The sequence below is a fragment of the Plecotus auritus genome (genome assembly GCF_963455305.1).
Source record: "Plecotus auritus genome assembly, chromosome: 9".
NCBI classification, from domain to species: Eukaryota; Metazoa; Chordata; class Mammalia; order Chiroptera; family Vespertilionidae; genus Plecotus; species Plecotus auritus.
In genome coordinates this window covers 150,978,032-151,001,767 of record NC_137783.1, presented here as the reverse complement: position 1 = coordinate 151,001,767, position 23,736 = coordinate 150,978,032, and the positions used below count along the sequence as shown (strand labels likewise).

The window sequence follows — 23,736 nt, the reverse complement described above, 5'->3', positions numbered from 1 at the left end:
AGGAGGCAAGAAAGAAGGCCGCCTCTAACGTTATATATTAAAAATATCCATAGTTCTTGTGCATAAAATTCCATCATTCACATACGAGTATCACCCCTGCCTCCCCTGCTGGGCCCAGGAACAGCCTTTAAAAGAAAGATGGTGGTTTTCCTTTTCAAGAGCTGAGGAAACAGCCACTCAGTCTTTATGGACCTTGAGAACCGGTGACCCTTCCCTCCCCCCGTCTCTGCTGGCTGGATGCACGGGGCCGGCTGGTCACTCGAGCCTCCGCTTGGAGGGTGGGATCAGGTGTGGGGGGAGATCGGTGGGCAGCTCATGGCCCTCCAGCTTGACTTTGATGAGGTGGTTGGCCAGGGCGAACTCCTCGTCGTCCAGCAGCCCGTCCTTGTCCACATCGGCCAGCTTCCAGATCTTCCCCAGCACCGTGTTGGGCAGCTTGGACTTCACCATCTCCTTCTTGGCATTGGCGCCCGTGATCTTGCCATTGACGGGCGACAGTGTGTAGAAGATCTCGTCGTAGGTGGGCTTGTCCTTGCCTACCACCCACTCGATGTCATCTATACCTTCCCCGGCCCCCTCGCCGTAGCCGTGCCCGAAGGGCCCATTCATGGTGCCGTCGAAGGCACCGCCCTTGACGACCTGGGAGGGCATCTGGGACTCCTCCTGGCGCACCATCACCATCAGCCGGGCGATGTCGTTGGCCAGCATGTCGTCCACTGTGTCCAGCAGCTTGGGCTTCAATACCTGGAACTTGGTGAAGTCTTGGGTCTGCAGGAGTTCCTGTGGGGGCGGGGGGAGAAGGTGGGTTGGGTCCTCCCAGACTCCAGGCGGAGTGGGCAAAGCAAGGGGGTTCCCAGGAGAAAGCGGGTTCCTCCTCACAGCCCAAACCACTTCACAGCTCAGGCAGCTCGGTTCACCCCGCTGGGCCCTGCCTCCCCAATCTGTAAACTGGAAGGTAAAAAGAGTCCCTTCCTGGCAGGGCTATGGAGAGAATGAACTGGGATGAGGCCAGAGTGCCTGGCCCTGACCCCATTCCCTGAGGACCTGGGTCAACTTCTCCGATTTGGGTGGGGGGCTGGTGACTTACCCAGCTGCTTCCATTTTGGGAGCCCCCACCCCACAGAGACCCAGTGTCCCTGGCCTTCCTCATGCTGTCCAGTCTGCTTAGGGCGCGGGCCACCGGACCTGCATCTTGCGGAGGCTCGGGAAGTCGCCAGCGGAGATCTGATGCTCCCGCTCGATCTTGGCGTAGATCTCTCCCAGGTTGTTCACCAGCTCTTTCTTCTTGCTCTCTTTACCGAAGACATTGGGCATCTCCTTCTTGAGGGAGCTGATGATGTAGGCGTGAACCTGTGTGGCAGAAGGGGCGCGCGTCACAGGCTTCCTGGACACCTCGGCAGGAGCGTGCCCTGTGCCTGGGCTGCCCCAGGAAGCCGGGGCTGTGTGTGTGTGTGTGGGGGGAGAATGGGAGGGGGGGCAAAGGCAGTCCAAAGCCCGCATTCTGCTTCCCGCAGCCTCCCTCCCCCAGGGACCCCTCCACGGGGCAGAGGGGCAGGGCCCCCCGCCTGCATGTGCGGACATGTGGACACTCACATTGAGGTCATAAAACTCCACCAGGGCCTGATTATGCTCCACTTTGTCATTACCAAAACCTTGGGGATGACTAAGGATTAGAAAAACGCCACAAGCTTTCCCCCGATGTTTCAAGCTTTATCGTAGCTTCAGTACCTTGCTTAGACATTTGCCAATTCAACGGCACACCTTCATTTCCTCAGATCGGTCTGGTAATATGACAACCCGCCAGGGCACCAGCCCTTCAAATCCTCTGCCTTTGCCAGGCAGTGTCCAGCCCAGGAGGGCTGCAGCCAGCCAGCCAGCCACCTTCTCCCAGACTCCACCCCATTCAATCCCCTCCACGGCCTGGGCCTGGCTGCCCTGGGCCAGGAGCCTGTCACAAAGAGCCACAGGCCAGAGTCAGCACAGAGAGCCACCAGAGCCAGAGCTGCTCACTCCAGGAGCGGGAACAGCAGGTAGGGGAACAAGACTGGAGACCCGGTTTCCCAGGCAAAGGGACTCAATGCGCCCGCAGGCCAGGAGACGACACAGCCATTTCTGTGAGTGAACAGGCAGGAGGAAGTCTGCCCTTTGTTCTGTCCTGGAAGGGGGCTGGGCCGGAGCTCGGCAGCCCTGCAGGAGAGGGGCAGGGCAGGGAGGGGGTCTACCCTTCCCTGTGGTCTCTTCTGCGCTCACTGCCCGTCCTCCTTCAGCTCTGGGTGTCCCTCGGTCCTCTGAGGTCAGGAGCCAATTACTCAGGTTTCCTCACAGGCTCCTTTCTTAGAACAAGCGGCACCCACCAAAGGCGCCCGCAGCGATACATCTAGAGAGCGCGCAGTCCTGTGTTCTCCTGCGGCCTCTGCAACTTGTCTAGGCTTACAGGCCACCAGGGGCTCGCGTCCCAGTGCAGACTGGCTCAGCAGGGCAGACGGGGCCTGAGAACCCATCTCCCAGCGAGCTCCCATGTTCTGGTCCAGCACTCTGGGCAACAGACATAGCCGGTGGTGAAGGATGAGGATCAGTTCTCATTACTCAGGCCAAAAGCTACCTGACACCAGGCCCCAAGACAGTGTGGGGTGCCCTGGGCCACTGTGCTCTGTCCATGGCGGAGTCTCAAAACCTCAGGGCTACACACGGGCAGTGGCTCCCTGAGGCAGAAGCAGGCCCACAGGGCTCTTCTCGGCTCTCCCAGGACAGGCCGGCCGACCAGCGGGGAAGCCCCATCCTCAGTCCTGTACTCAGGGGCCCAGGGTGACTGCTTCCCAGGCCACAGGACTGCTTTCTCCAAAGCCAAAACGCCCACGCACTGCCTTCCCAGCCTCTGCACGCCGCCCTGCTCACCATGGCCCTTTCGTCAGAGATCGGGGATGCACAAGGGCCTCTGCAGGCCACCATCGCGGACCAGCCACCCCAGGGTCTCATGTGCTTGGCCAGACACTGAGATTCCAACCTCTTGAGCAATTGAAATGCTGCCAGGAGGTGCCAGCACGCCCTGTGCTGCCGCAGAGGGGCAGGGATGGTTCCACAGGGCCTCTGGAGACTGAAGCCACCCAGCATTCTCTCTGGGCCCACAGGCTAGAAACCCACCTCTCCACTAGCTTCCTGTCCTGGCTTAAGCATCAGCTCCCACTAGAGGCCCCCCAGCCTGGCCCAGCCCATCAAGATAGCACCCCAGTCTGCTTCTGCAGCAGCCTGTGGTCTCCCCAAATTGTGCTTTATATGTTGTATGCTTTCCCCCTATGGCTGACCAGCGCTACAAGGGTGGGGACCTGCTGTCAGTCCCCACTGTGACCCCAGCGCCAGCATCTGCTGAGTGTACTTCAGTGCTCAAGGGACCTGTGGGGGGAAGCCCGTGAGGCCTTAAGCTGCACCTCCGCCCACCTCCACTCCCCAGGCTGCTGACGGTACAGAGGGACCTTCCAGTTTGAGGTTTATGTGCATTAAGAATTTCACTTAAAAAAATAGTTGCGCCCACAGGTGCAGAGAGAGAGGACTGGTTCTGACACAGTGCAATGGGGCTGTGGCTGGGGGTCTGCAGAGGCCCTTGTGGCTGGGGCCTTGGGCAGCCCAAAAGGCAGGGCAGACCAATCCCCGGGCCCCATGGCAGTCCCAGCACAGGAGCCCACCCCAGCGCAGGCGTGCCCACCCCAGGTCTACCTTGGCCAGCCTTGCCCTCTTGATCAGGTCGTTGAGCTTCCTGAGGGCAGCGTTGCGGGGCAGAGACTGGATGTCTTTGAAGAGGTCCTGCTCCTCGGCCTCGAAGAGCTTGCGGTTGTCGGGGATGAGGAGGGGGTGGGACCAGAAGGAGCCGATGTAGACCCTGACCACCTCGGGAGTGTTGATGATCTTCCCCAGGGACCACATGAGGGCCCCGTACACCCGCATCAGCTGCTGGGTCTCGATCTGGTCCGCCTTGTTCAGCACCACGCGGATCTTGTCCTCGTGGTTCTTGAGGGCCTTGATGACTTCTGAGAACTCGTCGGAGATGTCCAGCTTGTGGGCGTCAAAGAGCAGGATGATGCGGTCGACCCGCTCGGCGAACCACTCCAGGACAGCTGCGAAGTCGTACCCTGTGGGAAGAGGAGGGTGAGCTCAGGGGCCCCAAGGGACAGGTGCTCTGCCGTGGCCTGGTACCTCTCCACCTGGGTCATTTACATTTCCAGAATGTGCTCACAGCACCCTGAGGGAGTCATCAGGTCTCCCATCTCTGTACCCACCACAGTAGCGCCCTCACCCATGCAGCGCCTGGCAGTAAGAGACGCTTAGAAAATAAGCAATGCAAAGGAAGTCACAAAGCCCACGCTCTGAAGGGGGTCTGGCTACGGCAGGAGTGAGGAGGAGGCCCCAGCAGCGCGGCTCAGCCCTGTGTGGCAAGGACAGACTCGGGTGCTGCCAGCCAGGTGCTCTGGCACAGCAGTGACGGCGAAAAACAGCGCGAGCACCCGGGGCCGCTGCCTGCCAGGCCCCCTGTTCTGAAGGGATCTCATGCATTCCCTACAACAGGGGCTGGCAAACTGCAGCGCAGGGTCCAAATCTGGCCACCACCTGCTTCTCCACATGAGGTTCTACTGGGCTACACCGCCAGCTGCACTGCCCGCGGCTGCCTTTGTCTACAGCGGGTGGTGCAGGGTGTTGCGACAGACTGTAATGCCTGCAAAGCCTAAAGCATTAAGTCTTCTGACCCCGAATGAGAGTTTACTGACCTCTGCTCCACAACAAGCTCACGAAGCGACAAACCACTTCCCTCGCTAGGTCTGACACTTCCCTAAAGTGAAGGCTGGGCTGACTCGTTTCCACTCCATTCACTGCTGGCTCCCACGACCAGTGGTGCACGGGCGTCTGCGGCAGAGAGCGCTAACAGAGAGCGCTAACCGGAACGCTCCCTTCAGTAACAATTGTCTTATTTCAGCTGGACACACCCGCCCCGCCTCGCCCAGGCTGCCAGGCAGCAGAAATGAACAAGAAAAGGAGTGTGACCCCTTTGTCCTTTCTCCTCTCCTGTGGCTAGAATGTACATGTGACAATGGGAGCTGGAGCAGCCACCTTGGGTTCGGAGCGCAAAGCTGAGCGTCCAGGATGGCCTTGCTGGACGGCTACTTCTCACATAAGCTGCCTGCTAGCCGACCGAGCCGGGGATTTTGGGGTTTCTATAGCAGAGGTTGAATTTGCCTCCTATTTTGTAATTACACTTCAAAATGGTGCCCTTTCTCTCACTGCCCCCAGAAGAAGGGAAACCGTTTCTCACCTTTTAGGAATCCTAAGGAGAGGTAGGAACCCATGTGGAAACAAGGACTTAAGCGTCTCTGGGAAGCCTGGGTCCCAGCCCCTGCGCACATTTCCTCTCCGGGTGATTCTGGGCAAGCCCCCTTGTCCCTGGGATCTGAACTCTCGTTCTTCACCTGCATCCACGGGCCACCCAAATGTGGGCCGGCCCTCTTAGGAGCCCCCAGTACTTCCCAGAGTGCAGTCAAGCTCCGGAGATTTAGCCAGAGAAGCCACTCCTATGGAGAAGAGCCGGGACACAAACCAGCCACCCCGATCTCCCTTCCTTAGCCCCGCTCAACCCCCTGCCAGGTGGGGATTCAGACTGTGCTTTCTGGACCAGGGGAACAGAAAAGCAACCAGGTAGGGGCGGAGACCACAGAAAAGGACAAAGTGTCAAGAAAGGGCCCAGCGCAACCTACAGGGCCGTGGGGAGGGCGGTCCCGCTCTAGGGACCTGTGCAGCCAGGCTGAGCTCAGGGCTGAGTGCCAGGCCACAGCCCGGCTCCGAGAGGCTGCCGCCTCCACTGGGCCAGAACCCTGGCCCCCTGCCTGGTTGGATAAACATTCTGGCTGCCAGGCCCCAGGTTCAAGTGTGCTTCAGAGCTGTCTGCACGCCTGAAGCCACGGCGTTCCCAGCTCTCCCCGGGCACTCAGAAAACAGGATTTTAAAGAAGACGGTTCTGGATTCAACTCCCAGCTCCAGCCACTGACTTCGTGACCTTCAGTGCTTAGCTTCTGAGTTACTCAGTCTTCGTCCATCAAGTTTGAAAACCAAGTCCTCCTCCTAAGATCATGGGAGGGTCACAGGGGGCAATGTGTTGGGCTCCCAGCACAGGCCCAGGCACTGGGATGACTTCCATGGAGGCGGGCAGGCGAGGGGAGGGGTGACAGGGCCACTGGAACAAGGGACAAGCAGCCTGGGGTTGCATCACTGGTCAAGAACTATGCGACAAATGTCGGGTCTGGCTCTGAGGCCAGAGGCCAGCTCTCCTCTTGTGGCAAGACACCGAAACTTAAGGAAGCCCCGAAATCCATTGCTCTGCCCACATGGCAGCCTCTCCAGGGCGATGTAGAGGCTTCGCCCACCCCAGCACGCCAGGAAACAGGAGGCTCTGACCAGAGGCAGCCACTCAGCTGGCTGGGGTTTCTTAACGTGGTGGAGGTGAGGTGGAAGGGGGAGGGCAGCAAAGTCCCTGTGACTCTGAACCCCCAGGCTGGGCAGGGGAGCAGCCAGCCTTCCAAAGGCCCGGGCAGCTGGCTGGAAGGGCAGGGCCACCAGCTTCCCGTGTCAGTGGCAGGGCATGGAGCAAGTGCCTCACAGGCTGCTGGTTCCAAAGTACAGCCCCCGTGGCCCCAGCACATCGGGGCCCAGAGCCACGGAGCACGCCCAGAGCGAAGCTGTCTGCAGAAAACCAGAAAGGAAGGCGGAGACGCAGGCTGAGGAAAGCGGGGCAGGGAGCGGTGGCTGTGCCGGCTCGGGCTCAGGAGTCTGCAGGGCCTGCCCAGGCCACTCCGCCAGCGCCTTTTATGGCTGGCTCTGCGACCAGCAGGTCAGCGCTGAAAAAGCGATGACTCAGGACTGAACAGAGGCTCCCTCTCAGCAAAAATGAGGCCCTACTGCTCCCCTCGTCAAACTATTTGTCCTCAGACTGACCAAGTTCAAATGACCAGAGTCCCACAGCTGGGGAGGCAGCAATGCCAAAATTAAAGCACTGGGAACAGGGGCGCCCTGATGGGCTGGGCTCAAGACCAAGTTAGCTTTGGCCCAGGCGTGAGGACAGCAGCGGGGAGCTGAGGTCACCCCCACACTCCACCCATCGTGGCCTCCCCCTCCCCCAACGGTGGGGGGCCAAGAGCACGATGGGGAAAGGGAAAGGAGGAGGTGGAGTGAGGCACCGGGAGTCACAGCCGGCAGATCCCTACGCCCCAGCCAGAGCTGAGCGCCCCGCGGCTGCACACTGTCACTCACCAACACCTCAACTCAGAGCCAACAGAGCTAAGCCCATTTTTTTGCAGGTGAATGAAATTTCCTGTTTATTATGGAAAGCGCTCACTTTCGGTGAGAGAGGTCACGGTTCCATTCCTGGTCAGGGAACATGCCTGCGTTTTGGGCTTGACCCCTAGTAGAGGGTGCGTAGGAGGCAGCTGAGCGATGATTCTCTCTCATCACTGATATTTCTCTCTCTCCCTTTCTGAAATCAGTAAAAACAATCTTTTAAAAAATGGTTAAGTCTAGCTCTGGCCACTGTTGCTTAGTCTCGGTGTTGGGTTAGATTTCTGGTCAAGGGCATGTACCTGCGTTGCAGGTTTGATCTGTGCGGGAGGCAACCCTCCCTCTCTCTCTCCCTAAGAATCCATGGAAAAAATACCCTCAGGTGAGGATGAACAACAACGAAATATGGTTAAGTCTCACGTTGTGCACATTTAACCCTCCCACGCACAGAGTCCTGGGGACTGGGAGAAGAGAGGGGAAAGGTGGAACCCATCGGGCTGTGTGGACAGGAGGCCCTCACCTTGGCTGGGTTCCTGAGCCTCCTCTGGGTCCCTTCTGCCTCCTGGGGTGCCTCCTGGGGGGGTCTGCCTTCCCGACAAGCCACGCTTCCCTCTCCCCACACCAGCACCCAGCACCAAGGTGCAGAGGCAGCAGCTGTGATTGGCGCCTGCTCGCCCTGCTCCAGCACCCTCCAGACACAGGTAGTTCCAGCAGCCAGAGGGGAAAAGCTGCTTCATACATTCCGAAAGCTTCTAGAACATGAACAATAGAGCATTTGTCTCCAATCAACTTCTGTTTCCTGCCATTCAAGCTGCGTGGGCCTGGGTATTTCTTACCATAGCTCTCCATCACACACATTTCCAACTCGTGCTGGACCAGGAGAGCAAAACAAATATTAAAGAGCTGAGAATCACCCGGCCGGTGTGGCTCAGTGGTTGAACTTTGACCCATGAACCAGTAGATCACAGTTCAAGTCCTGGTCAGGACATATGCCCAGGTTGCGGGCTCCATCCCCAATAGGGGGTGTGCAGGAGGCAGCCAATAGATAATTTTCTCTCATCACTGATGTTTCTCTCTCTCTCCCTCTCCCTTCCTCTCTCTGAAATCAATAAGTAAAAAAATTAAAATCGGAGCCGAAACCGGTTTGGCTGAGTGGATAGAGCGTCGGCCTGGGGACTGAAGGGTCCCGGGTTCGATTCCGGTCAAGGGCATGTACCTTGGTTGCGGGCACATCCCCAGTGGGGAGTGTGCAGGAGGCAGCTGATCGATGTTTCTCTCTCATCGATGTTTCTAGCTCTCTATCCCTCTCCCTTCCTCTCTGTAAAATATCAATAAAATATATTTTTTAAAAAAAAATTAAAATCTGCACTGTACACAAACGTTTACAGCAGCTTTATTCAAAACTGCCCCAAACTGGAAATCCGAATACCCTCCACCAGCTGAGCGGATAACAAATGATGGCGCACCCATCGGCTGGGACAGCACAGCAACAAAAGGAGCAAACGACTGACACCGAGGCGCGCGATGAGCCGAAAGCACAGGCCGAGTGAAAACAGACACGCCAGATACAAGTGGTGCGACTCCACTTCTGACCTTCTGGAAAAGGCACGACTTCAGGGACAAGTATCAGAGCAGTGGGCTGCCTGGGATCGGGAGTGACTACAAGGGGGCGCAGGAACTCTCTGGGGTGATGGGAAGACCAGACCTAGGTCGTGGTGGTGGTTACATGACTGCTTCAGAGAGCTGTGCACCTAAAAAAGGTGAGTGTGACTGTGTGTAATGTAGACCCCGTAAACCTGGCCCAACAATGCAAAAGGATAGGGCCAGCGGGGAGGACAGATGGACTCTGGAACCAGGCCCCCATCTGAATCCTGGAGCTTCTACTCAACCACCAGCCGTGTGACCCCAGCAAGGCCACTTTCCCTCTGCGCCTCAGTTTCTTCATCTGTAATGTGAAGACGGCATGCTTCGCCCACAAAGCACTGCTGTGGGCATCGAGTGAGCGCCTGGCACATTGTAAGCTCTTGGTAAATGTTTGCTAGTATTTACTCACAGGATTTGTACTTTGGACTCAAGAAGCTTTGGTTCTGATGGGTGTGTAGGCAACGATCGCTCTAATGCGTGAAGAATGCTTCGTACCCCAAATATAAACTGAACATTTGCAGGCGCTCGGGCCAGCTGCTACCCAGCCGGCCGCCGGGCTGGCAGCCTCGGAACAGGTGCTGAGTGCCGGCACCAGCTGGTACCACTCCTCCGCAGGCAGAGTGGCCCACGCCCCTCGGCAGAGCCGGCAGCATTCTCATCCTGGGCTTGGGCCAAAAGCTGTCTGGCTGGACAGGGGCCGGGGGGCCGGGGTGGGGGGCAGCGGGGAGAGGAAGGCTTTCAGGAGGGAGCTGCCCAGGGGCCGAGCACCCAGGGGACCTGGAATCTGAAGGGAAACCCCGCTGAGTCAGTGCTTCCCTCCCTCCAGCTCAAGATGCTATTCGGAAAAGCGTCTTCCTCATCAGAGTCTGGGAAGTCCTGGATTTTCCAGCGTCTTTATTTTCAACCAGCTGACATTTGTAGGGCACTCAGCTGTGCCCTGGGCACCGGGGCAGGAAGTCCGTGTAGAAATGCCTGCAGCCCGGACGAGAACATTATCCTCTCACTGGAGCGGCTCCTGCGGTTGCAGCTTCTGTGCGGCTCTGGCCCCTAAAGTACCGCCTGGGACTAGAACCTTCCATCATTAGCTGTGCTGTGGGCGCTGGGAAGCCAGGAGCACGCAGCACTCCAGCCTTACCAGGGGCTTTGGGGAAACTCCATGGAGCATTCTATGGTTGAAAACCCTGGTGAAACTCTGGCCTGGAGGGCTTTTAGGGGTGGGGGCATCTGAGGACGTGGTCAGCATGAGGGTCAGCACGAAGGGATGGCTCAGGGATGAGGGCTCCAGCTCTGGGCTGGGGAGGCAGAGCCTGACTATGAAGGAGCAGGCCGGCTCCTGGTCTTGGACAGACCCTGGGAACCAGGGACAGTGGGTGGAGGGCAAGTGAGAACCCAGGGGACCAGGCAGCCATGGTCAGGGCTCCGAGGACTGGTGCAGAGAACAGGGAAGGAAGATGCCACCATGTGACTTCTGGTCCATGCTGATCTCAGGCTGGCAGAGAGGCGTTGTCGGAGAGCTCAGAAGCCCTGCACAGTGATGACCGGAGAGGGTCAAAGGCTTGTCTGACCCAAGCTCTCGGGGGCTCCTTCACCCCAGAGCACCCTCTCAGCACAGTGCAGTGTGAGCACAGCTTCTGCTGGGTTCCCACCCTAGCACCAACACACGCGAGCCTGTGTGTCATCTTGGGCTAATTACTCAACTTTGCTAAGCCTCCGTTTCCTCCTCTAAAAAGCAGTAGCTTCCTCTTAGGTGCAGCTGCTGTGACAACTACGTGAAGTGGGTTCACATGGCACAAGGCCAGCCGGCTCCGACCTCCTAATCCAAGTCCAAACAGCACTTCACTGCTGGCTCACCTTCCACAAGGAAAACTGAGACCACAAGTTCCGGCTCGGCTCAGCCACGCGGCAATGGCAGGGAGTGCGCTGGCTGGGACTTCCACCTGAGGGTGCCCCCCCGCTGCTACCAAGGACCCTGATGCGACTGCAGGCACCCAGCAGCGGGGCAGCCCAGGGCACCAGGCCGGCCGGCCCCAGACGCCCTTTGGGATGCCTTGTCTGTCGCACAGGCAGCACTCCCGATGAACCCTGCGTCCGCAGGTCACTCTCTTGGCTGACACAGGAGAACACTATCTATAAAGTCACTCAGAATATTAGCCCAACAGGGAAGGGGGCCTGCACGGTCCTACCTTAGCTTCCAGCAGTACCTCCTGCACACAGTAGGGACCACGGGGAAAGTCAGGAGGGACCAGGCAGCAGGATGGGAATGGAAGCTGATGTAATGAGCAATTCCAATGCACATGCAACCTCCAGAAGGATGTTCTGTTTCCAGGGAGTGAGGCTGGTGTACCAGACGCCATGCTGCTTGCCCGGGAACCGGGCTTCTGCTGGCTCTGTCCGAGAGGGACACACCTGCTTTCCACGCAGCAGCAAAGGGAGCAGAGGCGGCGGCCAGGAAGCCTGGACACACTGCCCTGCTCTGACTGCCCTGCTGGACCAGGCGACATGGGACCTTTGCAGTAACTGACGGGTGGGGCTTCAGAGAGAAATCCCCTCCCTTTCCATCCACCAGTGGCCACCACCCCTGGACCCACACCCAGCACATCTAAGAGGCCCCGCATGATGGCCTTTCTCCTGCTGATAACATGCTGACACCAGACATGTTCCACAGCAAATTCCAACTCGGTTCCTTTTAGTAAAATGCTGTAAACCGAGACCTCCAGGGTTACGAAGGGATAGAAATGGCAAAATCAGTTTCTGTCTCGCTACTTCACAGGAGGAAAACCCCTCTCCTATCGGAACAATGCACTTGCCTTTCTTAAATGTTTTTAAAAATTGATTTGAGAGGGAGGAAGGAAGAGAGCGCAACAGCAATTTTTGTTATTCCACTAATTTACGCTTTCATTGGCTGATTCTTGTATGTGCCCTGACGGTGACTGAACCCGCAATCTTGGAGAATCACGATGACATTCTAACCAACTGAGCGACCCAGCCAGGCCATGTGCTTCTCTTTAAGTCGCCCTCTTGCTGTCCATGATGGGTGGGAAGGCCTGTGGCTGCCCAGGGACCCAGAGGCCCACACCACACACCTGGAGAAGACTAGCAGGGCTCACAGGTGGAGCCAGGTGGAAAGCTAATGGAGCCCGTCTCCTGCTGGCTTCCTCTTCCAGCATCTGCCATCTGCACGCGGCTTGAGGGCCAGGGCTGCCTTGCCCACCGCGTGCTCCCCAGCCCTCAGTCAAACACACTCTGGGTGACTGGAGGGCACCCTGACGCACTGCTCTCGGGAGAGAAAGGGAGGCAGGGACGGCGACATCCTAGCAGACAGGATCTGGGTGCCTAATGTAGCAAGACATACACTCCCAACTCCTCAGCCGGCTGAGCTCTAAACAAGCTGAAGTGTCAAAGACAGCCCAGCAGGGGACTTCCCAGCACTGGTGGAAAGAGCTTTTTCTGAGTTCCCTTTTCCGTGACAACAGGGGCCACAGAACCTGAAATCCTCTCCCTAAATAACCTCACTCCCAGCTCTGAAGGCCACACTGAGGGCAGCATTCTGGGAAGATAAGCCTCTTTTTGTGAGCTACTGTCCTTTATGCAAAGATATACACAACTGGCCCCTGGGGCTGGGAGCACTGTGGAAGCCCGGAGGTGGCCCAGTCAGAAGCCCTCCGTTTACTCCTCCAGGTCATTAAACAGAAAGCTCTGCAGAGGTTCAGAGAAAGTCCCTCCAGGATAGCTCACCCCTGGAGGGAGAGTGAGAATAAATCCCCCGTTGGGGCACTCTCCCTTTAAGAGTAACTGATTCAGCTTTTCTGGCCTTATTTTGGGAAATGTCAAGCCTTCTGCTTATCAGGCACTTTCTTAAAACCAGGTTGGAATAATAACAGCAATAAGAGAAAACTGGCCCTGGCCTTTAAAAAGGGGTCCTTGCCGAAACCGGTTTGGCTCAGTGGATAGAGCGTCAGCCTGCGGACTGAAGGGTCCCGGGTTCGATTCCGGTCAAGGGCATGTACCTTGGTTGCGGGCACATCCCCAGTAGGGGGTGTGCAGGAGGCAGCTGATCGATGTCTCTCTCTCATCGATGTTTCTAGCTCTCTATCCCTCTCCCTTCCTCTCTGTAAAAAATCAATAAAATATATTTTAAAAAAAATAAAAATAATAAAAAATAAAAAGGGGTCCCTAAATCTGCTCCCTTGAACCCCTAGGATGTCATTATCCCTGGGTGGAGAACCTAAAAGCTTAAGACAGAGCTAGAGACAGAGCTAGAGCAGGTCAGTAAGCTCTGATGCAATCCTATAGGCAGGGGACAGAGGCCTGGAAAGGAAGAGAAGGTTTGCCAGCACCAATGACTGGGCCCCACCCCTCACAGCTACAGCAGACACACACTACCCCCCAAATCTCAGGCTGCTGGCTTCAGTGCAAAGCTCGTCAACGCTGGGCGGCCCAGAGGGAAAGGGTGCAGGAAAAATTTTCGAGTTGATGGTAAACAAACTTCCCTTGTCCTCAACCCCTCTCTGAGATTGCTCTCTTTTCATTTCCACATTTGCAGCTGCAGCTTCACTCCTGGCCTGCCAGATATCATCTGCCTGCCCTCATGCACCTCTAGGCCCCGAGCTCCCTCCCTTCTACAAAAGGCGGGGGTTGGGGGGTGGACAGCAGAAACAGAACCCAGTTCAGGCACATCCTGAACAAGATCTTCAGAAAAGCTTGACAAAATCGAACCAGGAGTTTACACAACTGAATGTGTCTGATGCACTCATCCTCAGCACAAACAACTTCCGCCGTGGGCAGCACCCAGGGAGGTGGCTGCTTGCAGGCCTTTAAGCAATTTAAACACATTTCCACTAGCCCCTAAGCATTTAACAAATTCCTGCCAGTCTCCTCCGGGTAGCTTGCTGGAGTCCACCTGTTTTCCCATGCGCCTGCAGGACTCACAGGAAAGTATACGGTGTTGGGAGGCAAAGCTTTGCAACACAAACTAAGGTGAGTGAGCCCAGCCAAGCCGGCACGGCTCAGTGGTTGAGCATCGACCTATGAACCAGGTCAGGGTTCAATTCCCGGTCAGGGCACCTGCCCGGGTTGTGGGCTCCATCCCCAGTGTGGGGTGTGCAGAGGGAAGCAGGTCAATGAGTCATCACTGATGTTTTTATCCCTCTCTCCCTCTCCCTTCCTCTCTGAAATCAATAAAAATGTATTTAAAAAAAAAAAAAGTGAGTGAGCCCAGAGAGCCGGGGGCTGGCTTGTTCACAGTCAGCAATGCTGGCTGAGGCACCTTGGAGCCCAGATACTAAGCAATTTCCTATGACCTCGCAGCCAGCCTGAGGCCCCAGCTCCAGTCCTGGCTTCCTTTCCAGCATGCCCAAGGGGCGGGAAAGCATGAAAGCCACACATTGGCTGTGGTTTCACCTGATGGCTCTTGTAACTTCATCAAAGGAGCCAAGGAAGGAAGGAGCTCCTTGGCTCCGAGAACTGTGGCCACGGAGGGCTGATGGGCAATGGGCTCTTCCTTAGGCTGGGACAGACCTCAAGGGCAGCATCTGGTCTGCATCGCGGACTCAGAGGGGAGCAGCCCGACCGCCACAGGGGCCCTGGGCCGTGTGGGTCTGTTTACCTCTGCTGATGCGCTGCTTCTCTCCAGACAGGATCCCGGGCGTGTCGATGATGCTGATGCTATCCAAGACCGGGTTGGGCAGCTGGGCGCACATGAACCTGCACGAGCAAGAGCCGGGAAGAGAGGTCAAGACTCAGTTATCGCTGCTCTAGAGGGCACAGCGGTGCTTTCTGTGCTCCATCCACCTCTGCTTCCTTTCCGAGAGCAAGAAACTTAAAGGAGGTTTTCTATCACCTTAGGGGTGGCCAGGGGTGGCCAGCAGACTGCACATAGTCTCTTAACTGATATCCAGCCAGCAGGCTCAAACTGACCCACATCAGCACGTCCCTCACATTTAGCTTTCCCCCAGAGTTCAAGAGTTCAGCATTCAAGCTGCTGACATGTCAGCATGAGCCTAGGTCACCATTCAACCACTGGCTACACTTCTTTCTTTTTAAAAAATGTTTTAATTTGTTTTATTTATTTTGTTAATCCTCACCAGAGGATATTTTTTCTATTGATTTTTCTAGAGAGTGAAGGGAGGGGGAGAGACAGAAAGGGAGAACCGTCGATGTGAAAGAGACACATGGATTGGTTCCCTCTTGCATGAGCCCTGACCGGGGCAAGGAATTGAGCCTGCAATGGAGATATAGGCCCTTGACCAGGAATTGAACCTGCAACCCTTCAGTCCAAGGGCCGACGCTCTAACCACTGAACTAACCGACCAGAACTGGTTTTTATTGATTTTAAAGGGAGAGGAAGGGAGAGAGAAACATCATGTGAGAAACACTGATTGGCTGCTTCCTGCATCCCCCCTAGTGGGGATTGAGACCACAATCTGGGCATGTGCCCTGACAGGGAATTGAACCAGCACATCTCTGGTACATGAGATGATGCTCAACCAACTGAGCCACACTGGCCAGAACACCACTGGCTACCTTTCCACACACCAAAGAGAGTAAGTAGGTCCTTTGCTACTTGCTGCTGGGCCCAGCCCTTCCCTTCCACCCCACTCCTTGGGGGAAGGGACTGCAGGGGTGGCCAGTGAAAGCTGGAGGACTACACAGGCTGTTGGCGGGCAGGGAAGTAGACATCATTCTCTGAAAGTCAAAGCGTGGAGGCAGCTAATCAATGACTGATGTTTCTATCTCTCTCCCCCTCTCTGAAATGAAAAAAGAAATCCTTTAAAAAAAGGAACGAAGCCACAGAGAGGCTAGCAACTCATGGGTGAGGACTTGGCTGTGTGCCCAAGTTCCCACTGGCCTTGGAACAGCCCAGAACAGCAAGGGGCTGTCCCAACTGGAGCGCAGATTCTTGATTAGACACAGAAAAGGCTCCTCTGACAAGGTCTCTGGAAAAGGTATTGTGAGCACTGACCCAACGTCTGCAGGACAGCTTAAAGCTGCCTTTCCAACAACAGGGAGGAATCAGAGCTGATTAGCTTCCCCTTTTGGCCCCACCCCCTGGTGACCAGGGGCCCCCAGGCTAAGGGTGAAAGGTTCTGCGTACAAACAACAGAGCAAAACCAGCTGCCCCACAAGGTGAACAAACCCCGGTGCCAGCAGCAGAGCTGGAGCTGCGTGCTGTGAACAAGTGTGTGCCAGACCTGGGGCTCCTGCTCGGGAAGGGAGTCACTGGAGAGAAGACGAAACCAAAAGGATTCGTAGGAAAACTGGCTCCAGGGAGTCGCATTCTAGTACATAAATGCCTTGTAGCCCTGGCCGCTGTGAGTCATTTGGTTGGGTGTCGTCCCGTGCACTGACAGGTCACTGGTTCGAGTCCTGGTCAGGGCAGGTACCCAGGCTTGATCCCTGGTATGGGGTGTGCAGGAGGCGGCTGAATGATGTTCTACTCTGGCATCGATGTTTCTCTTTCTCTCTCTCTAAAAATCAATTAAAAATCTTAAAGAAATAAAGCCTTGTAAATGAGCCTGGCGAGTAAGTTAACATGCGCAGGACTCAGAAACAACTGCTCTGCGGTGGAAACAGTGGGGAGCAGGCGGTACAGATGCATCCCATCCCGTTTTCTCACCAACAAGGATGCACAGATTTCACTTCACTACAAGGGGGTGGGAACGGTCACACAATGAGTTTTCACAGGACCATCTTAGGACACCCTGACTGCCCTGCCTCCCTCAGTCAGCTCCATCCGATTTTGGTCTTAGAACAGCCACGAAGGGGGAAAAGACCGGAAAGTCAAGTTCATGACTCAATGGGTCTCTTTAAGAGCCCTGGGAGAGGCTGTGCCAGCCAGAGAAGAGCCCCCTTTGTGTGCCCTGCTGGCCAGGAGGCACAGGCTGACACAGCTCAGGCCTTGGCTTCAGTGCAAACCCATGCCCCCTACCCTCGGCTGTAAGGGCCTTTAGGCAGGGCCATTAGCATTTGGGGACCCTCTGGAGATGAGGTGGTGGCAAGAAGGAAACAAGTGTGGCTGTTGGCTGCTGGGACACCAACATCATCCAAGTGCTTGTCTGGGCCCAGCACTCCCGAACTGCCCTTTGCCAGGCAGAAGCAGCAGCGACAGGCTGCACACACAGTCCGCAGGCAACCACTTGCAGGGTGAGCTCCACAAATCAACCCGGCTCAGGGGCCTTTAGTTTCCTGAACTAATGAGGTGGGGATTGCCTAGATCAGCGGTTGCCAACTGGTGGTCCGCGGACCATTGGTGGTCTGTGAGGTCCGAAAGGTTGGCGACCGCTCGTTTAAGGCAGTGGTCAGCAAACTCATTAGTCAACAGAGCCAAATATCAACAGTGCAACGATTGAAATTTCTTTGGAGAGCCAAATTTTTTAAACTTAAACTTCTTCTAACGCCACTTCTTCAAAATAGACTCGCCCAGGCCGTGGTATTTTGTGGAAGAGCCACACTCAAGGGGCCAAAGAGCCGCATGTGGCTCGGGAGCCGCAGTTTGCCGACCACGGGTATAAGGAAACCTTTAGAGGAGCGGATGCCAACCAGTAGTCTGTGGTGGTCCGTGAGGTCCAAAAGGTTGGCAACCGCTGGCCTAGATGGCTGAGATCCCTTCTAGCTCCAAAACTTTATGTCTGCAGATTCAGAAAAGAGGCCGTATGCGCTGGTCGGGTAGTTCAATTGGTTAGAGTGTCGTCCCAATACACATCAAGGTTGTGGTCGAGCACATGTAAGAATCAACCAATGAATGCATGGATGGGTGGAACAACGTATCAATATAGATAATATATCTCTCTCTCAAAACAATGAAAAAAACAGGCCATATGCCCATTTCTTCTTCCAAAAAAAAAAGGTTTACTATCACAAGCAGAAGTGGAAACCTAAGGGCAAATGAGGTAGGTATAGCTACCCTTCCTTCCAGCTTCCCAAAGTTCTGCGTGAACATAGAGACCTAATAATGCCTGGAATTCCCAGCATAGCAGCCAAGTTTCCCACAAGACTGCACCGCACCCACCAGCTAACAGTCTGAGCCAATCCCCGATCTACAGACACAATAATTCCAAAACGCCAGCATCCTCCGGAGAGAGGCTCCAGGCTAAGAGGGCCGCACCTCTTCAGGAGCCCTCCCCAAAGGGTTTGACTCAACTCAGGCCCTGACACACAAATGCCATTCGCTACAAAACAGGAGGGCAGGCTTACAGGCCTGAAAAGCGCAAAATGACAACAGCAGCCTGTCTTCCCTGTTAATGGTCAGCTCTGTGACTGGAAATAGGCCTGGGCGGCTTGGATTGGGGGCAAGCTGGTCCACCCTGTCCAGTTGGACAGTGTCTGGAAAGGAATGTCATACAGGGCGGAGACCTGGAAGGCAGCGAGGCTGTTGCTCAGACCCAGACTTAGCACGGCATGCGGAGTCACTCCTTGAGTGGGACGGTGGCAGATCGGTGAGGTCCCCTGGTATGCACCATGGGGATGAGGGGTAAGGATTTTAGGAACACTGACTAGGGCTCCGAGTTCCTTTACAGAAGCGTGAGTGTGGCTGGGTAGTTCAGCTGGTTAGAGCATCGTCCCCATACACCCAGGTTGCAGGTTCCATCCCCAGTCAGGGCACATACAAAAATCAACCAATGAATATGTAAGTAAGTGGAACAACAAATTGATGTTTCTCTCTCTTTCTAATAAAAAATCAACAATCAATCAATAGTATTTTTTTAAAGTGAGTTTGGCTGTTGCACTCCTTAGAGAGGTCAATGCGTTTCATTGGTAGCATCGTGAAGGGTAGACTCTTGGAGGACCGATCCCTCTCATCACGAGAAGGCAAGTTTCACCCATTTAACTGGGGAAACGTAACCAAGTAGGTTAAGGAACCTCCTAGTGAGTCTACAGAGGGATTCAGGGTCCAAATCTCATTCCAGGGCTCCAGGGTCACCACCTGACGCCGCCTCCTGTAACCCTTAAGGCAGCCCAGACCCTGAGAGAAGTGTCCCAGCCCATCGGCCTGCGGTGCCAACGGGGCAGGCCGCAGCAGACCCTCCCTGTCCACACAAACCAGCGTCCCCAGGGGAGGCGCGGCGCAGCACAGCGCAGCACAGCAGCAAAAGAATGGCTAAAAGCTTCACCATATTTTTCCACTTAAGAAACAGACCCTCGAGGGAAGGAAGGGGTGGTTTGAATGAATTAGGTGCGTCCAGTCTGGGGGAAGCATGTGGGGACAAGATTAAACCCCTAGTTCTGAGGGAAGTGGGGCTGGGCGCTGCGGGGCTGGGCGGGTGGGTTGGGAGTTAAACTGATAACCTAGAAAATTTTGGGAGGTGACAGACCCGGGGAGGGGGAGCCGGGGATGCCCACTCCCAGAGCCACAGGTGGGTTTCCCATGAAGCGGCAGAGGACCCTGTCCCCTGTCCCTGTCCCGTCCCAGGGAGTGGTCGCTGAGGGTCTCGCCGGGGCCTTGGAGACAAAGGACGGCGGGGCGGCGGCCGCGGGAGACCCGAGCGCGGGGTCGGGGCGGCGGCCGCGGGAGACTCGCGCGCGGGGTCGGGGCTCCGGCTGCCCCCTGCTCCCCAGGGCAAGGGGCGAGTACCTGTTGAGGAAGGCGTTGCCGAAGGCATTGAGCTTGCGGAAGGGCCGCCGCGGGTCCACGACGAGCGCGTTACCCGGCACCACGCCCTCGGTGGGGCCGTGCATGACCGCGATGAAGGAGTCGGTAGTGGGCTCGGGCCCGATGCGCATCCCCGGGAAGTCCTGCTCGATCAAGTGCCGGATGAAGGTGGTCTTGCCCGTGCTGTACTGGCCCACGAGCAGCACCATCGGCTTGTTGTCGAAGTCCGCGTCCTCCAGCGCCGGCGAATGGAACTCGTGGAAGCGATAGTGCTCCTCCAGGGGCAGCAGCTTCTGTGAGTACAGCTGCCGCAGCCCCTCGGCCACCGTCTGGAAGAGCTCTGGCTCCTTCTTGCGCCGGGCGTCCTTGCTGACCCAGCTGAACATGCTGCCGGACACCGGGCGGGCTGCTGCGGGGAGAGCGGCGTCTGGAACGGGGAGAGGCGCGCAGCCGAGGCGGGGCCCGGCCGGCCGAGGGGCGGAGAGGCTGCCCGGTGGCGGGGCAAGGGGCGGGGAGGGGGCCGCACTGCGCAGGCGCACGTCACAGGCCGCGCAGAGCCCTCCGCGGAGTGAAGCGCGCGCCCCGTCCCGCGCCCTTTATAAGGCCGGTCTCCGCGCAGGGGCGTGCGCGCCGCAGGGGGCCGGGAACTGGGAGGGGGAGGAAGCGCCCGGCCCGCGGACCCCGCGCCACGTCTTCCCTGCCCCCTCTCCCATTGGCCGATCCCAAATCTCGCGAGCGCCGCTGGCTCGCTCCCCGCCCGCCCAGGTGCCATGGCAACCACACTTGTTTCGCCTCACACTTAGTGGGCGGCTCCCGGAAGTGCTGCTGTGGGAACGGCGGGAAGCGGGAGTTGGGTGCGAGGAGGTCGGGGGGCCTGCGTGCCTTGCACTTGCAGCATCCGCGAGATGCCTAGTTAAACACCCCAGCTTCCCGACTACGCGCCCACCCGCAGTTACCCCCCAAATGGTCGTCTTCCTCCCACGGGCTCAGAACCCAGGGAAGCTCGGGAGGGCCCCGGAGGCCAGCGCCCATCGGCCTGCCCTTCCTTGCCTCCTCCTCTCCTCTCGCTCCCGCTTCCCTGACACTTCCTCTCATCCCCGCATCTTTGTCTGCTTTGGGAGAGGCAGTAGCGAGAAAGAGATTGTAGAGGAAGCTGAACATCCAAGGCGGGGTGGTGACTAGGCAGAGAAAAATGCGGAGGGAGAGACCAATGGGGAAAGTCTGACTAGCAGCAAGAGGTGACATCCCTCAGGCCAAAGGGCTGGGAATTAGGAGATGGACACAGCAGTGGAGGACGCATATGACAGGGGATGTGGGGGAGAAGAGATACCTTCCTTAAAGAGGCTGCATCTGTGGGAAGGTGGGAGGGGGTCATGAGGAAGTTGAGGCACTCTGGCCACATGCGCTTTGAGGAAGAGGAAATTCCCCCTGTGGGGAGGAGGGGGAACGTGGGGCAACAGTGAAATCTTGTGGGAACTTTGGGGAAATTTAAAAACCCAAATACTTCCGCTTTCCTCTCAAGGTCACCACCAGTTGCCATGAGTTTACTCTTACCTACCAGTTTCTGGCTGTCCCACTAGGCTCATTTTCCTGCCATCATCCCTGGCCACACACAGGTCCCCTGGCCTGTCCAGGCTGGTGAGAATCTTTAATGGGTGATGTCAGAGCTTTGGGGACTGTGATTGTTAGGTAACCAGTACAGGACACCAAAGTGCAGGAGGGGGTCCGGGGAGGCTCCTGGACAGATCTGAAATGTACTTGGGAACTTGCTTGGAAACCTCCTGTCCAAACTTGTGGCTTCTGGGAGATGTGGGAGCCTGGAGGGCGGGGTGCCTATATCTGGGAAGAAAGCAGGCTGACTGTCAGGCTAAGAGGACTGAGGTAGGAACTCAAATCTGAGAATAAACAATATTAGAGGAGGGGAGTCAGGGGGGCAAGATAGGAGGTTGATCACCCACCCTTAGGGGGTCAGGCCTCAGTGTCTTCTGAGAGAATAAGTAATGTTAAATGGACTGCCTTCCCCTATTCCTCTCTAAGCATTGGAGAGCCTGGCCTGTACTCTTAGGCCCCTGATTTACCTCTTTTATTTGGATTTCATTAGCATCTTTCCATCAGTCACACACAGTAAAACATGTGAAAAGAAGTCCTAAGCCCTTTTTTAAGCATTCTCCTCAAAAGAGGGTATTGAGACCCCTAGGCAGGCTGTCACTCTAAGGCTGTGTGCCAGCTGGTGACAGGAGCCTCCGGCAGGCCCAGTCCAGACTTCCTGGGTGAGCCTTAGAGCCAAAGGACTTGCCTCCTCCGTGGCACTTAAAGGGGTCCACCCCGGAGATGCAGCTTCTGGGCTGTTCCAGGGAAGGGCCCGAGGCCGAGGACCCTGAAAGAAGTGGTTGTTGAGTGGCCTGAATGCAGTGTTGAGGGGCGGGGTCCCCGCAGCACGCCCATTGACCCACCACGGTTTGCATCTCTCCCCAGAGCCCTGTGTGCTGGGGAAGCCCCGCCTGTAGAATTGAAAACAAAATGTTCCTGGGTTATTTATAAACGAAGCCCAGCCCCTGTTGCTCGTGGATGGCCAGTGGTTTTCTCTAAGGAGCTCAAAGGGCTGGGAGAGGGGCTCTTTCTCCCGCACAAAGCTCAAATGTTCGTTTCCCAGAGTTGGCGCCAAGATCCCGGGCGGCTTCGGCTTCTGGGACGGCCCGCGCTGGGAACATGTCCTAACTTTCTTTCCTTGCTCTCTGAGTAAGGTAGCTTCTATTGGATGAGAAAGTTTTGTGAACCGTGAATGAACCCTTTCACTTTTGGTTTCTCTGTTTCACTTTCTGTCCATGCTCGGACCCCCCGGGGGAGAAAGATTGAGAAAGGGTTCAGATGTTTCCTTTATCTCAGAAATGATGTCCATCCCTCACTCCCAGTGTGTGTGTGTGTGTGTGTGTGTGTGTGTGTGTGTGTGTTTCACATTCACAAACATACACCTGCAGCCCTAACTGGTTTGGCTCAGTGGATAGAGAATCAGCCTGCGGACTGAAGGGTCCCAGGTTCGATTCTGGTCAAGGGCATGTACCTTGGTTGCGGGCATATCCCCAGTGGGGGGTGTGCAGGAGGCAGCTGATGGATGTTTCTCTCTCATTGATGTTTCTAACTCTCTATCCCTCTCCCTTCCTCTCTGTAAAAAAAATCAATAAAATATATTTAAAACACACACACACACACCTGCAAAGCCCACCCTCCTCAGATACTGGCTCAGCCGGCGGAAAGGGGCCACCTGCTTTCTCTCGGAGTGGTTTGCTCAGTCCCAGGTGGCCTGGGCTAGAGAAGTGTCTACAAGGTCTCTAAAAACAACCTAACAAAAAAGAAAGAAAGAAAAATGAGTTGTTTTTTTCTCCAAATATGGCAGAAGAATCAGGCTGGGAAAAGCCAAAAGACACATAGGTTTGTCCTGGGATGAGAAGTGGCTCATGCTTCCCACTGAGAAAGTTTGCACATCAGCGCAGCCTCTTGGTGGTGCCGTCATGAGAAACAGATTTGGCCGACAGATCAGTTTTGCCAACACAAGGTGAAGAACTGGAGAGGCCTGCAGCTCCACCGCCCAGGGTCCCCAGCGCCGGCCAGAAGGGCGTCCACAGCCCCAAGGCCTCTCTCCTAAAGAGGCGCAGCAGGCTCAGGGCCCTGGAGCGAGGGCTCCCCAGGCCTCGGAGGGTCCGGCAGCCGGGCCGGCCGGCTTGGAAGTGACAGTGTCAGGATCTCTGCTTCCAAATTTCAAGGAGAAGAAACCCGAGGCCCTGGATGTGGAGTGGCTTCCCGAAGTCACCAGGCTGAATGAGCAGCTGGGCCTTCGGAATGTAAACACTGTGCTCTCGCCACACTCAAACCATTTGCAGTTGCAAGGGCGGACTGGAGGCACAGGCACAGCGGGAGCAGGTGTTGGAGCGTCTTTCTCATGAAGCAGCAGCCCCTGCCCTGCGGCCCGCGTGCCCAGCCTGCGACTCCCCAGGATGCAGTGCTTTCCTGAGCTGAGCAGCAGAGGCCTCCGAACACTTCTAATAAAAACCATGGTGGGCCCTGACTGGTTTGGCTCAGTGGATAGAGCATCGGCCTGGGGATTGAAAGGTCCCAGGTTCGATTCCAGTCAAGAGCATGTACGTTGGTTGCGGGCACATCCCCAGTGGGGGTGTGCAGGAGGCAGCTGATCGATG

At 56.4% G+C, this 23,736-nt stretch overlaps 1 protein-coding gene across 1 annotated transcript; it reads right to left on the bottom strand.

Moving 5' to 3' along the window:
* Positions 1 to 13: 13 nt before the first annotated feature.
* Positions 14 to 20,261, bottom strand: EHD1 (EH domain containing 1). Its single transcript, XM_080642516.1, has 5 exons — positions 19,526 to 20,261; positions 14,561 to 14,658; positions 3,712 to 4,124; positions 1,186 to 1,350; positions 14 to 780 (listed from the first exon to the last, which is right to left on the bottom strand). The coding sequence occupies exons 1-5, from the start codon at positions 19,927 to 19,929 to the stop codon at positions 256 to 258; spliced, it is 1,605 nt and encodes a 534-aa protein (XP_080498642.1). The 5' UTR covers positions 19,930 to 20,261; the 3' UTR covers positions 14 to 255.
* Positions 20,262 to 23,736: the final 3,475 nt, after the last annotated feature.

Bases quoted from the DNA above. Each gene is read 5' to 3' on its own strand.
- EHD1 (XM_080642516.1), bottom strand. From the start codon at position 19,929: ATGTTCAGCTGGGTCAGCAAGGACGCCCGGCGCAAGAAGGAGCCAGAG. The intron at 1,351-3,711 runs GTAGACCTGGGG...TCTGCCACACAG, and splicing joins AGAGGGCAAGGCTGGCCAAG to GTTCACGCCTACATCATCAG. The intron at 781-1,185 runs GTCCGGTGGCCC...CCGCCCCCACAG, and splicing joins CGAGCCTCCGCAAGATGCAG to GAACTCCTGCAGACCCAAGA.